The sequence below is a fragment of the Fomitiporia mediterranea genome, assembly GCF_000271605.1.
Source record: "Fomitiporia mediterranea MF3/22 unplaced genomic scaffold FOMMEscaffold_11, whole genome shotgun sequence".
Taxonomy (NCBI): domain Eukaryota; kingdom Fungi; phylum Basidiomycota; class Agaricomycetes; order Hymenochaetales; family Hymenochaetaceae; genus Fomitiporia; species Fomitiporia mediterranea.
The window spans coordinates 331969-346524 of NW_006760396.1; the positions used below are offsets into that span (position 1 = coordinate 331969).

At 37.3% G+C, this 14556-nt stretch overlaps 6 protein-coding genes across 6 annotated transcripts; 3 read left to right on the top strand and 3 right to left on the bottom strand.

Moving 5' to 3' along the window:
• Nucleotides 1–2543: 2543 nt before the first annotated feature.
• On the bottom strand, nucleotides 2544–2990 carry FOMMEDRAFT_93219 (uncharacterized protein; the record flags this gene model as incomplete). The annotated part of the gene is made up of 1 exon (XM_007269873.1): nucleotides 2544–2990. A coding segment is annotated over one exon (447 nt), but the record flags the coding sequence as incomplete, so codon positions are not given.
• A 5062-nt stretch (nucleotides 2991–8052) lies between these two features.
• On the top strand, nucleotides 8053–8400 carry FOMMEDRAFT_136338 (uncharacterized protein; the record flags this gene model as incomplete). The annotated part of the gene is made up of 1 exon (XM_007269930.1): nucleotides 8053–8400. One exon carries the CDS (start codon nucleotides 8053–8055, stop codon nucleotides 8398–8400), a length of 348 nt encoding a protein of 115 aa, XP_007269992.1.
• A 277-nt stretch (nucleotides 8401–8677) lies between these two features.
• Nucleotides 8678–9229, bottom strand: FOMMEDRAFT_71127 (uncharacterized protein; the record flags this gene model as incomplete). The annotated part of the gene is made up of 2 exons (XM_007269842.1): nucleotides 8678–9046; nucleotides 9119–9229. Coding segments are annotated over 2 exons (480 nt in total), but the record flags the coding sequence as incomplete, so codon positions are not given.
• A 1933-nt stretch (nucleotides 9230–11162) lies between these two features.
• On the top strand, nucleotides 11163–11573 carry FOMMEDRAFT_92757 (uncharacterized protein; the record flags this gene model as incomplete). Its single annotated transcript, XM_007269843.1, has 1 exon — nucleotides 11163–11573. One exon carries the CDS (start codon nucleotides 11163–11165, stop codon nucleotides 11571–11573), a length of 411 nt encoding a protein of 136 aa, XP_007269905.1.
• Nucleotides 11574–11652: 79 nt separating this feature from the next.
• FOMMEDRAFT_30941 (uncharacterized protein) lies at nucleotides 11653–12789 on the bottom strand (the record flags this gene model as incomplete). Its single annotated transcript, XM_007269789.1, has 5 exons — nucleotides 11653–11717; nucleotides 11850–12201; nucleotides 12257–12354; nucleotides 12431–12637; nucleotides 12699–12789. 5 exons carry the CDS (start codon nucleotides 12787–12789, stop codon nucleotides 11653–11655), a joined length of 813 nt encoding a protein of 270 aa, XP_007269851.1.
• Nucleotides 12790–13177: 388 nt separating this feature from the next.
• On the top strand, nucleotides 13178–14412 carry FOMMEDRAFT_93135 (uncharacterized protein; the record flags this gene model as incomplete). Its single annotated transcript, XM_007269867.1, has 5 exons — nucleotides 13178–13265; nucleotides 13318–13598; nucleotides 13658–13736; nucleotides 13797–14125; nucleotides 14179–14412. The coding sequence occupies 5 exons, from the start codon at nucleotides 13178–13180 to the stop codon at nucleotides 14410–14412; spliced, it is 1011 nt and encodes a 336-aa protein (XP_007269929.1).
• Between the last annotated feature and the right edge of the window lie 144 nt (nucleotides 14413–14556).

Consider the following 14556-nt stretch of genomic DNA (forward strand, 5'->3'; position numbering starts at 1 on the left):
CTCATTAATAAGACACATACATTCAGGGTTTTCACTAAGTTGGATGTTTAATAAGGATACAATAATATTTGGATCTAAGACAGAGATGAGTAGAAGGCTGTGTTCTGAACCAATTACAGATTGTACAAACTGACTATAATGTTCTTTAGACTAACTAACTTGCTTACAACATTCTAGTCATTCATGAATCACATCCTTACAGATCTAATTAACTTAGAGTATGTTAGTGTGTATCTGGACAACATTCTGATCTTCACCCAGACAGTCAAGCACTATTACTAACTAATCTGAGTAGTTCTACAACAGCTCTAAGATAATAAACTGTTCCTCTAAGAAGTAAAGTACTCTTTTGTACAAGAGTTAGTAGATTATCTAGGCTTTGTAATTGGTGGAGGAGAGGTCTGTATGAATCTGGCAAAGGTAACTGTAGTTTAGAACTGGCTACAACTTCAGAACCTGAAACAGGTTCAAGCATTTCTTAGGTTTACCAGAAGAGTTGGCTTCAACTTAGAACTTGTCTACAACTGTCAGAACTACTAATACAGGCTTGCTAGTGATGGCCTGCTTGAGGGACTCAAACACAGACTACTACTGATCATTCTATTACTAAGGAGCATCTTTACTAGTAAGATTGTAAAGGGGCCAGGCAATAGTACTAAAGTCTTGAATAAAGTATTAGTAGTAGTTTACTTTGTAAACAGAGTAGTACTGTTCTAGTTTATTGATAGAAAGTAGTGTCTAATAGTGTTCTAATCAGAATCTCTCTCTGTAACAGAATAGAACTACCCTATCTATAACAAGGAACTCCTTACAATTGTCTGTTCCCTAGAGGAGTAGTGTCAATATCTCCTTAGTGTTACACAGAAGTTTAAGATTTAGAGTGATCACCTTAATCTTTAGTACTTCCAGACACCTCAGAAGCTCAACTGCTACTAAGCCTGTTAGATGTTAGAACTGTAAGACTATGACTTTGTACTGACCTACAAACCTAGAACACAAATGACAAAAGCTGATTTACTCTCAAGACAAGTAGGTCATGAAAGGAGGGAGAATGATAACAAAAATCTTGTTCTCCTAGACAATTCCTGTTTTGTGTCTGAGACAATCCAAGAGATCTGACTCAAATCTGAGAATGTTGACTTTGTCACCTACATACAGTAAGCTCTGAGACACATGTAGGACCAGGTTATAGTAAAGTAGCTAGAGAAGCAGGCTAGGGATTAGGAGAAGGATAAGGATGGATAGGTTTACTAGGAAGGCTGACTGTATGTTCTAAAGGATTGGAAGCTGTAGGAGGACATTGTCTGAGCTTATTATAACAATCTGAGATTTCTATCAGCTTCATCCTAGTACTCTACACAAACTCAGTCTTACAGATTTCTAAGCCCTACTGTTCTGACCTATGTCCAAGCTGCTGACTAAGCCCTATGTTCACCAATTGGGACAATTGGTTTTAGAGGGGGGGTAATGTTACAGTTCTCTACTCTTGTACCTTCAGTTCTAAGGGTTCTACACTCTTCTGTACTAGAACTTAGAACTTCTGTCCCTTAAGAGTACTGTTTATAGACTATATGTATACTAACTCTTACTACTACCCTTCCTTACTTTATCATTCCATTCCTTTAACCACCCCTTCATTCTTTGTTCATTCTATAGTCTATTACCCTTTGTCCATCCCTTCATTCTTTGTACCTTTATCTTTGACCTTCCCTTCTTTCATTCTTTGTAGCTTATCATTCTTAGTAGCTCATACTCTCTGAGTACTCTTGTGTAGTTTAGTATATATAGGTATACAAGATCAGACTGGTCCTGTAGTCTTGATCTTGTCTACTCCAGGTAGTCCTATACTCTTAGGCTTACTCTATATACTCTACTCTTGTCTCACTCTCTCTCTCTGCCTGTTCTACAAGTTCTGACTATGTTCTGGTGCTTACATTCTGTATTTCTGTTGTGTAGGATAGTTGTAGCCTGGGTCCCCTTGCTGAGCCTTTGGGTCCCCTCTATACTGTTACTGACACTCCTAGCATAAATCCTAGCTGGTAGCTTTGGGAATATAGTTGGTTTAAGGGCTGCAGGTCTACATTCACAGTTTGAGAGTACTATCAACCTAGAGAACACATCTCCCCTAACAGGTCCATTAGGTCTAGGACTGAACATTAGCAACTATACTATGTTCAATCAGAGAATCAGGCAGCAGATATCCTTACAAAAGTCTTATACACTACACAGATCAAGCACCTCATCAATCTTATTAATCTTAGCATACAGGTTAGTTAGATTGTTCAGGCTTGCAGGGGAGTGTTTGACCCTTAGGGACTTAGGGTCAACACATATATAAAGAGTAGAGTAGCATTCTTAAAATTTAAGTGTTGTGTCTCCCCTACATTCTTTCACCTCCACACAAATGGGTTTGTTTACCTCAGTTCTTACCATTACCAGTGTTCTTTCACTGTAATATTGATAACACATAGACTGACAGTACATTAATATTCTCTGTTCATTATTTTAGCATCTCACCTGCACATTTAATACAAAAGATTTGTTCAGGAATCAGAAGAGTAATTAGTTACATTTGAAACATTGTTTTCCTTCCATGCCTTAAACTCCATTTGGTTCCTCTCTGCTTCCTCATACACTTTTGTCCAGTCATGGCAAACCATGTCATATTCTCGTGAGGCCTGGCCTGCAGGATTCTTCACAGACTCCAGCCAGAGATTCGGCCTACACAAGACAGTCTGGCGCAGATAATTTAGACAGTGTCGCACAAGCATGGACGGTCTCTCTACTGGAGGAGAAAGGTAAGCTTCACGAAGGATGTCAAGACACTTCATCTGATGAAACAAAGTGACGGTGTATGGCTTCGGCCAAGACCTGGAATCTGCATTGACAAAGACAACGTGGCCCTGTGACGGAACGAGTCTCTTCCACTCTTCTGCCCCTTCTGTAGTATTAAGCTCGTAGCGTATGGACGTTGCGATATGCATTGCTACAAGTTCGCGATTTTCAACATTGAAAGTATGTAGGGCTACGTCATACTGTTCAGACCACCAATGTTGTTGCTGTAAGGATTGATTGGACAAACGAACCTGATTTTTGTTGTCCTGAATAGAGCCCAGAGGCTTGTAAGTGTCCTGGTCCAGCCGAAAACAGAAGTAGATATATGCCTGACAAAGCTGTGACAATATAGAGTAGTGCTGGCAGCAGATATTGTGGGCGACGAGGTGTTCCAAGCATACTAGTACTGTAAAGCCTTGGGGTTGTAGTTACGAGTGTATACATTCCGCTCTGGTTATTTCAGTTAGAAGCATTATGCCACCCTTGAAACTACATCAGCTGAGATGTGATTTCACAACGCCGCATGCTGCGCAGCATATGGACCTCAGGAGCATCATGATTCATCAGAGTTATCAAGTCGCCGTAGGTATTAGGTTTTGCTGATCCGACTTACTCTCGGAAGTTGGGTCTTCATCCAGGTAGATTGAAAGATGCGAACCAAGATGTCTAGATGCAGGTCCCTTTCGGAGAAAGTGTGAATCCGTGTAATGAGAAGCAATCCCTTGTACAGGTATCGTTCAACACTTTCTCACAAGAAAATTATTAATACTAATAAAATCTGCCCAGCTACATTGTCTATCGTTCCTGAACCTACTTTCAGGATGGCACGCATCTCTTCCTGTCTCTGGGCTTTGACTGCCTTGAACGTGCTTCTAATGGCATGGAAAATACGACAATACATAGTTTTTAGTCCACAAAACAGTATGTAACTGTTGAGAGGGGTTATGTGAGAGGCTTAGAGGGATCACACAAAGAGGGGGGATAGTGGACTTGGCTTGCTCTACTTAGCGTCATTGTCCGTTGATTCAGTAGGTATATATAATATGTAGCTATGTCTCAGGTACGTCCATTGCTTATATGTGTCATTCCATATATGTTAACACTCCCCTTCAAACATATATTAGTTTAATAATATGTTTGTTTTGCAACTATTCGTTTATTTGATTTGTAGTTATTTTTATTTTTATTTTTAGGGGTAGTTATAGTACTGCTACCACTCCCCTTCAAACATTTATAAGTTGGCCAGACCTATAAGATGTTTGATTTGCAGATCGTTCCAACATTTTTATTAGTATTGTATCTGCATTGTACATTGTGTCTGTATTATATTTGCTTGTGTATTGCATATAATAATATCATTTGTATAATATAAATGTGTTGTTTGTATTGTATATTTTGGTCCACTGTGTGTTAACTTCATACTTTGTTAGATATTTATTAAGTTTTTGTTTGCTGTTGTGTCATTAGTTCTGTAGTTTGTTCATCATTATATTATTAAGTCATTGTTCATTGTCTTGTAGACTGTTCAATGTGATTGAAATTGTTCAGAGTTAATTTGAAGTTTGTACATAGTTTACTGTTTAATGACAGTATTGTTTTCACAATAAATTGTTTGAAATCATTATTAATATCATATATGCTTCAGAGACCTGCAGAATCTCATGAGTGCCATGTAAGATTGTAATGCATGTGTTTTATTTATTAAGTTTGTTCGAGTATTACTAGTAATTTCTTTTTACTTTGCTGTGAAACTAATGAATCATACTAGTAAAATGTATATCTGGTGTTGCAATGATATCCTTCTTTAATCATTGTTGTCTGCATTTGTTTACATTCATATATATGTTAAGTATTCAGCAATAACTGATTTATGTCTTCAGATTGAAGCTTTACATCAATCGTATGTTGTAATATCAATAATGTTATTCGTTTTTGCCAGATCACTTCATTCTGAGATCAATGAGGTTTTATGCTAACATATATTTGTTGTATAGATATTATATCTGGCTGCAGACAGCTTACTATGTGTTTAGGTGTATCATATATATATTATATCATGAATGTATTGTTTGTTTGTTTGCTTTATGTTATTGTTTATATTTATATATTAATGTTGTGTTCTGTAATGAATCGTTTCTGATGCATCCTGAGTAACTATGTGATCTGTTGCATTATTTCTTTAATAGCCAACATAATTATCCGTTGTAAATTGTTAGTAACGTGTGTTTGTATTATTTGTTGTTAACAGTGTTATTGTGAATTGTTGTGATTGTAATGTCATGAATATTTATTAGTATTATGACTATTGTTCTTTGCTTTTTCTTTTGCAAAGAATAGTGCATTGTAACACAATCTACATATAAGTGATATATTAGATTATGTTTACTATAATAGTCTCCTAGCATACTTTAGTTAATCTAGTAGTATGCACAATTGTAGTATTTGTTCAACATTTTATTTGTTAATTGATTTGCTAGGTAAAGTATTTTATATATTGGTTTTATTTATTTTATTTGAATCATTGTATAGATATACTTATTAGTATCTATCCAATGTATTTCATAATGTTATAATACTGTTCACACTTGTATTAATTGTGTAGTGAGGGCAAATTAATTGTTTGTACAAGAATCAATTTAATAGTTTTATTTGATTATATGTATGTGCTTCATACTTGTTTGTATAGTTATTATCTTTGTATTGTTTGATTGTAGTTACAAATTATATTGCAATTATATTTGTATTATTGTATGGATATATTATTTATTGTTTTATGTACGTTCCAAAGTATTATTTTCATTATTCATCACTTTTATCTATGAACTATAGTCCAGATTGATGAATTATTTCATTATATGACATGATAATTGTCTGTATTTTATTTATTTTCGTATTAAACATTGTTAAGTTAATCAGATTATTATATTAATATTATTTGCCAAGTATGAGCATTCGTTTTGTAGTGGAATTATTATTTATTTAACGTTGAAGTTCAATTGTGTGTTGTGTTGACTTCTGTTATTTGTTCCAATCAATGTTATTTTGTATTGCATCAAATGATTTACCTTTGTGATCTGTTATATCTGTCTGTAACTTCTATTGCTTATTGTTTTTTAGGATCAGTAATAAGATCAACGTTTCTGTGTCATGAATATTCATTTGTTCATCTGCAGTTTTGTGTCATGAACGTTTGCACATTTGCTGTAAAGAACACTTTGGGAATATGTGCCATTTCTAGGCTTTATTATTATTAATTTATTAATTATCCGTTTGAGTAACTTTTATAAGCATTGAAAATGTTATGTGATGTATAACTTTTATATTCTTTAATAAGGTATTTTGCATTCAACAGATTTGTTGGATTCATCACAGATTTCACTTAGTGACATAGTCAATATGTCCACATTAAGAATTTGATGTTCATCATTAGTGTGTATATTATTCAATTACTCCCCTTCAATTTGAGAAGGCTATTCTTTGAGTAATTGACAAGTAGTGTAAGTACATAAGTACATTGTTGATTTCCTTTCATGTATTTGTAATCCAACAAGTAGTGTTAGTACTTTGTTGTTTTACTTTCGTGTGTTCGTCAGTATGTGTTATAATATAACAGTATGTTTTAAGTTAACTCGTAATGTTTGACATACATCATTTTGTTTAAACATTACACTGTAATGTTGTGCTGTTTGTTTTATAAATTTTAATGTGATGTTTGTAATATGTCTGTAATATTTCAGACATGCTAAGAAATCTCTCTGTGTGTTTGCAGTTACAACATCAGTTGCACATCTATTCATATCTCTGATAAGATGTAATAGATATGCTTGTGTCTGCTTTTCTTTATATATTATACTGTCCAAGATAATGTGTTAAACATTTTATTAATTTATTTAATCTTATTATATTATAATTGTTTTCGTTTGTAATCATTATAATAAGTGTGTCCATTGTAGTTTTTCTGTTGTTTGTTGTACTAGCCATATTAGCATAGTACTTCACTTGTATATAAGCTTTGTAGCTTCAATATAAGTTTATTTATGCTTTGTTAAAGTATATCTACATTCTGTGCAATTAAATATGTTCTGTTACATTGTTGTAGTAATGGTAGAGGTATTATTCTACCATTCACTGTTATTATACATTGTTATTATATGTTTACACTATCATAGGTGTAAAGTATTGTTATTTGTTTATTGACTATAATTGTGTACTCGTTCCTGTACCATAGTTACTGTAATGTACTTTGTAACTTTATTATTATTATTATTATTAATTTGTCTGTAGATAGTTGTACATTGTTTTATCTCATATCCAACATGTCCAACATATCTGAGACATGTCTTACATTAATTGTTTGGCTGTAATATCGAAATATGTGTTATTATTTTATTTATACTATAATATATGTGTATTCGTTGACAGTGTCAATCATTTGTGCTATTATAATATTAATAGCAGATGAGTAGCGTTTGCTTTCTCAATCCTTCTAACGTTTGTCTGTAGTATGATCAGTTATTTATAATAACATGATCTCTGTAATATTATAGAATATTTTAGTGATTAAATGTTGTAGTAAGTGATACTCATTGTAGTTTCAGCATTGCCTGCATATATTATGTTATTACTGGGCCAATGATCATAATCACTAAGATGACGATCATATAATGTCTGGGTCGTATGTAGTACAGTAGATCGTGTGTCTGCAGTGTATCAATTTGTGTTTGGGATACTCAGACAGGTGTGTCGAGTTCCACATCATAGTATGCTGCATGCATGCATGCAATGCGTAGAACTGCATAGAGCATAGACGTAGTAGAGTGTAGATAAAGCATAGACAGGGAGTGCAAGGCTCATAACCTGTTGAGAGGGGTTATGTGAGAGGCTTAGAGGGATCACACAAAGAGGGGGGATAGTGGACTCGGCTCACTCTACTTAGCATCATTGTCCGTTGATTCAGTAGGTATATATAATATGTAGCTATGTCTCGGGTACGTCCGTTGCTTATATGTGTCATTCCATATATGTTAACAGTAACATGTTTAACCCAACCCAAATGATTCATGGAATATACGTTCAATAGATTTTCACAGCTATGTTGGCAAGGATTATCCTCTCTACTATCTGACTGGTGGACTGGACAACGTTGCAATGACACTACAAGAGACAGTTCGACTTGACCTGAACAAATCAGATGCTATTGCAAACGAGGAGTGGAGAATGACCATTGCAGCTCTCGATACGTTTGGTCGTGCTCGCCTTGGGCCAGAATATCGCCTCTTTGTCGTTGCATTCTTCCACGAGCTTCACTGCCTCTACGAAATTCGTTCAGGTATACTTGATAGAAACGACTTTTCTGCAACTCCTCACCACTTATGCCATTGCTTTGACTACCTTCGCCAGTTGATGCTCTGCAAGGCAATGGACACACTTGAGGAAGGTGATTTCATGGAGAAAGATTTCGAGCAGGAACGGGTTGGAAGCTCTCTAGTCTGCAAGGATTGGGAGAAAGTTTACAGTTTGCTTAATGATGACAATAGGGCATGGCTAAAGTGGGCCAACTCATAAAGGTACCAATACAAAATCACAAATCAAGCACCGAGTTGAGAAACAATACTGTTTAGCCTATCTGAACTGTCTGTTACAATGCCCTACTGCCTCTGATACTTGCTTTTGCACTGTAAGGTCCTACATAGAGGAGGCTGATACAAAGAATTTATCATTGTTGCAAATTTACAGTATATATATTTATTCTGGGCTTACTACACTGTTGCATGCTGTGTGATATAGATAGCTAAGGAAAATTTTAATCAGTGTTCGTGACCCCCTTAGGAGGGTGTCAATGCTTACCAGTTCCAGGATTTTCTTTAGACTGCCACCATCCAATACTGCAGGGATTTTCTACAATTGATGTTGAACAGGAAAGCTCGAAGGCCAGCAATTCCTCGCTTTTACACGTAAAATTTGTGTGCCAGAACGTCGGATAGCCGAATTTAACATGAATGTCGCCTACGTTTGCAACCCTTCGTGGTTTTGAATAGTACGAAAGTGCGACAACGTTGAGGGGCGTGGAAGTGTCAAGTTGATGAACCGAAAGCGAGAACGATTGTTCTGGCTGCATGACTAGTTCAGATGCAGATGTGGGCACTGAGATGTGAAGCTGACAGTTCTCCATCCCGTAGTCGATTGCCCGGAATTGCGCAATAGTAGATACCTATCTTGTTTGAGCTCATTATTATTGTTATTGTGTATCCACGATTCCACGTACCGTTGCCGTGATCAACACCTGTCTGTCCTCTGGCGATATTGTTCCTGTCCGAACCAAGTGCCGTTTTGGGTCGACTTGGAACACCTTGGTAAGATTGGACTGATCGACTTGGGCAAGGACAATGGGATAGTTATTAAATTGTTTTGGAAGAGGAGGTTTTGGACGGCGAACTTCGTCAAAGCGAATGAACTGTGAAGGTCTGCGGAGAATATTGATGTCCTTGCGTGTAACAGTAAATCTACCAGCCGTTTGAGGGCTAGAGTGAAGAATAAGGGCGATGTTTACTATAGTGCAAAGGAAGCAGACAAGTAGAAGAACTTCTGATCTTATAAAAAATGCCCAAGTCTTAGCCTTCTCTGTGCGTTCTGGGGAGTGGGAAGGAGTAGTTGAGACTAAGCTGTACATAACGAAGGTGGTTGAGGAATTTGGGGACACCGAAAGTTTAAGTAGTACAATTCACGTGCCATCAATAATTAATTGATTAGTTACACATCTCGAAAAGCCGATAAAATAAGTATCATCATACTAGTTTGTGCTTGGCCTTGAGTGGCAACAGTGGTCATGTAACAATAATCCATGTATACAATATAATCTGGCCTGTACTTATTGTGACAGACCAGTATATATATATAATATATATACACAGAATCCGAGGATTCTGAGCTAATTTATTTTAATATAAGTAAACCCTGATCAAGACAAAATGCACAGGCCTGCTTCTTGTATGCCAGAGCTTATTTCTCTTTAAATCACTAAATTTCCCTCCAATGTCTAATGCATACACGGATATTACTCTTACTGATCAAACGAAATGGTACAATTCAACCTCTTGGTCAACACAACTAATATTTACAGGCCAAGTTTTCAATACATTGTTCTGAGACACGGAAATCTACTTACTAGACGTAGCATCATATTGAATTAAAGACAACCAAAGTCCAGTTCGTTAACCTCATCGTCTGCTTTTGAACAATCTATTTGTTTATAATCAGCAGAGTAAGATGTGAATCTAGGTTTAATATTTACCATCTGTATTGTAAAGGATATGTGCGCTTGAAAAAGTGTATCCGATAGTACTAGCAATAATGAACAATGACAACGAAATGCGCATATTTAAAGCGGGTGAAACTTCTGAGAGGAGAAGCTTAGAGCAATTTGTTGAATCTTTGTTAGTGTCTACAGAAGTCTTTTTATATCATGTCCATTTCTACAGAATCAAGTAATCATAGTTCATCTATTCTGCTATAGGAAATGGCTAGATAGATAACTAAAATAACTTAGACAAATTTCAAGTTGCCGAAGACATCTGATGCTGTTGGGACAACAATTTGATTTCCTCAGATTGCTCTGTCGGTATTTACATATTGCCGTTAGGTGGTTTCCCAGTATCAGCAGACTAATAAAGACCCAGAACACACTCAGGAACATGCCATGTGTACTGATCATCTTTTTCCCAGTTTTAATAATGTTAAGAAAATTTATTGTATCAATAGAATAGTACGGTTATCAAGTGTGTGATATGCACCATCAGAACACATGCTGTCTTTGTTGATCAAGTACTTTCTGTCATGTGGCAACTTGCCTGCCTGTGTGGGAAATTATCTATGTTCACCAATGGCAAATTTGGCTCTTACAGTTTGAAGGAAATGGCGATTAGAAAATGATCAAGCTTCCTACAACGATAGGATCAAGTTCCGTTCGGTTTGGCGGTTCAAGGCCGACTGTACCCAAAAGCAAACAAGAAAAGACAATATACATCAAGGACACTATCATTTGTAATCCAGTCGTGTTTTCAGAGAATACAAATCGCTTATGAGATTCAGGTTCTTTGTATTCTGCATTCTCACTTGTTGATACTACTTTACACATGCGCTCACTAATATCTGTGTCGATATTTTTCGTTGTACTTGGTATTAGTGTATGGAAGCTGACTAGTGGGCTACAGTGTATGAGGCTTTCATTTTTGGCCAGCAAATCAACATTTGACTCTGTGCTTTTCTCTACAGATGTTGAGACGTATCCATCACCCCAGTGGAAAATCGGCGAACTTGCACCCGTTAGAATGATTATCGAGGACAGTCACCATTACAAGCTTGATTCAGAGATTGGTGAAGAGGAATGGTCATTAATGCTACCTCCAAATCAAGGCATTATCTATCTGAGCAGACAGGACGAGCGTTTCACTATATCATTGTTTCATCAAATCCGATGCCTGGACAATATCCGAAGTGCTCTTGTTAGTGCTGCAAAGCAAGGGGCCAGACCAGACGCTGTAACTCGCCATTGTCTAAATTACATCAGACAAATGATTTTATGTCGTGCTGATTTGCATTTGGAGAGTATGGCGGATCCGAATGGACCTGTTGAATGGATGGGAGAGCGCACTTGCAAAGACTGGCAGACAGTATATGCTATTGTAGCAGCAAACAATAGTCATGGTTATGTTTTTGAAGTGTGTCCCGCCAATCCTTAATTTTGACATGTTGAATGACACTTCTGTAGTGATTTTTTAACCAGACAGTGCATCATCCTTACTCAGTTAAAATCAGGGTTTAGACTGCAAATGTAAGATAACTAATTGACATCTTCCACGTTTTCCTAATCATACTGACAAAGTCTATAATGAAAGCACAGGGTGCTACATATTATCATCAGGTTCTAGTGAACAGACGTATGTTGAACAATATGCATTGCTATTTAGTAGAATATAAATCCCTTGTGTAGCAATTTGTAGTGTCTAAGGACTCACATGGTTCCAGCTTTTTTGAGATCCTGTCTTGCCAGAAGTCTAGTATGCATCCATTTGTTATGCATTCGACCTCGAAAGCATAAAATACCCCTGAAGCACAAAAGAATGTCTGTGTGGAATTGCTGCTTCCTGCTGAGATAGAGAGTGGTCCGAGATGTACAGCTCGTGGAGGCTTTCCTCTAAGTCTAGAGAGATCGCTCTGTTTCTCGACATGTAGTCTCCATACATCCAAGGTGATTGAGTCTGGATTTAGTTGGAACGAATTGTTGCTATAGTCTACTGGGACTTCAACTGTGACCTTGCATTCTTCCATACCAAAATCAAGAGCTCGAGCGCCCCAGATGATTGATATCTATAGTTTAATCACAGTTAGTATTTAGTTCAATATGTGTAGTGGTAAGGCTTACTGATTCGTTCACCAAAATTCGTCTGCGCAGTGGAAAAACTGTCCCAAACTCGGTCCACAGATGAAGAGAATTGTCTTCTAATAAAATACGTTCTTGCCCTGTCGAAATGAATGACATTCAAAGGAAACGACTTTATGGACGGGGCTGTTGCTGCCCAATGCTGTAGTGAGTTACTCTGGTTCAATCCCCAGTAGCTGGTGACAAGCTCCAGAGGGCTACTCTGAATAACGGAACGCTCTATCCAATCTCCAAGTGAGGGAAACATTGAAACAACGCAACTAAAAGACGACAAAACAATGGCAAGGACAGGCAGAATGACACTCAGAAATTTCGAGCTTGTGTATCGTGGTCCCGCCGTCGAAGGTGGAGTTGCTTGTGGATCTGTTATTATATCAATATGAAGCGTGGAAAGTTGGCTGAAATGCATTGTATGCTGCCTTACGGAAATAATTTGCTGCCTGTTCATCCGTGCTAACAAGCTGATATTGCTCATTATACGCTGCATATTCTGAACGAGAGACAAGGGAAGGCATGACTGTATCTTGGAAGAGTCGAGTCGTCCGGGTGTTACAACTCTCCGAGCACAGTATATGGACAATGATGAGCAGTATTAGCAATTAATATGAATGCCGGCCCGATCACATCTCAGGTATAGCATGTTAGTATCCTGCATCATGTTTCATCCATATCATCTGGAACAAACTCGGAACAAAATTTGTCGAAGAACACTGACTGTTCATATTACTGTAATCAAATCCTGTATCTGGTCGAATTCTCAAGCCTTAATTCGTTCCTTTTTAACCTTCGTGGAAGACTTGTCTTGCTTACAGTTAGTGTATCCTAACATCCAGTGGACTTGCTTAGCCTCTGTGTAGTCTGAACATCTCCTGACGTCCCAATATCTTAGAGAGGAAATTAAGGATGTCCTATAAACCAGACGAACCTGCATATGTCCTTCTTCAGGAGAGGGTGAATTTTGTCTCCGTCGCTCTCGGAGGCATTGCATATGGTATCTCTTTGCATCTGCTATAGATTTTAGTCTTACTAACCATGTCCAAAAGGAATTCATTTGGCAGTTTTCGCAACGACCGTGAATTTTCTTGTCAAGGTTCCGTCAAGAGGCAAAATATCCTGGCCTTACCTTACCTTTGTTGTTGCCTTGCTTGCATGTGGAACAATACAGCTTGCTGTTTTAATAAAAACAGACGAAATGATGTTCATAGACGATAGGAACTATCCTGGTGGACCAATTGCGTTTGGTATGGCCGACTTCAGTGATCCAATACAGACAACTGGAGATGCTGCCTACATTATTGCTAATATTTTGGCGGATGGAGTTCTTGTGAGTGTGGCTGCTTTCATTATAAATTATTACTAATTTCAGTGTACCATACCAACAAGATCTACCGGATTTTTGTTCTTTGGGGAAGGAACTATCTTATTCTAGGTATCCCAGTCTTGAGTTATTTTGCAATTATTGGTAAGATTTGTTCTCTATCTGAGTCAAGACAAAGTTTAAACCAAGTGCTCTTGTAAAAAGCTTTGGGCATATTGGTTGTTTACCAGGCTGCACAACCTGGTGCAAATCTATGGATCCATTCTGAAATCCCAATTGTTGTACCATATTGGTCCTTATCCATAGCCCTCAACATAGTCATCACTCTTGCAATTGCTTATCGCATGCTCAAATCTCGAAGAACAGTCATACAGACACTCGGTCAGGAACACTCCAAGATCTACACCTCAGTCACTTCAATGCTTATTGAGTCTGCGGCTCTTTACTCTGTTACCGGGATTGTTTACATTGTCTGTTATGCACGGAACAGTACTATTCAGAATGCTGTACTCCCAATAATGGATCAAGTTGTAGTAAGTGGCCAATTCTGTTCTCTAGACATGTGAATATCAATACAATTCTTCAGTGCATTGCACCCGAACTTATTGTGATGAGAGTTGCTCTTGGACGAGCATGGTCAAGGGATACAACCATCCCTGTTGATGCTATCAAGTTTGAAAGCCCGCCGTCAGATTTGAAGGCCAGACGAAACGATACATATAACTGCTCATCTGCAACCGTGATTTCCGGTTCAGTATCTATGTATGGGGAGCAAAGTCAGATTGGTGGAAGGCTTGAAGAGCAAGAATGTTGTGTTTGAATGTGAAGGTTTCTGCCTAGTTTAGTACAATAAATTAAGCAATTTATCAAGACTTGTCTCATGTATTTACACATAGTGACTTATAGTGTGTACACTGACTGCCTTCAACTATATGTATGCATGATATGCAGTGTCCAGCTCTGA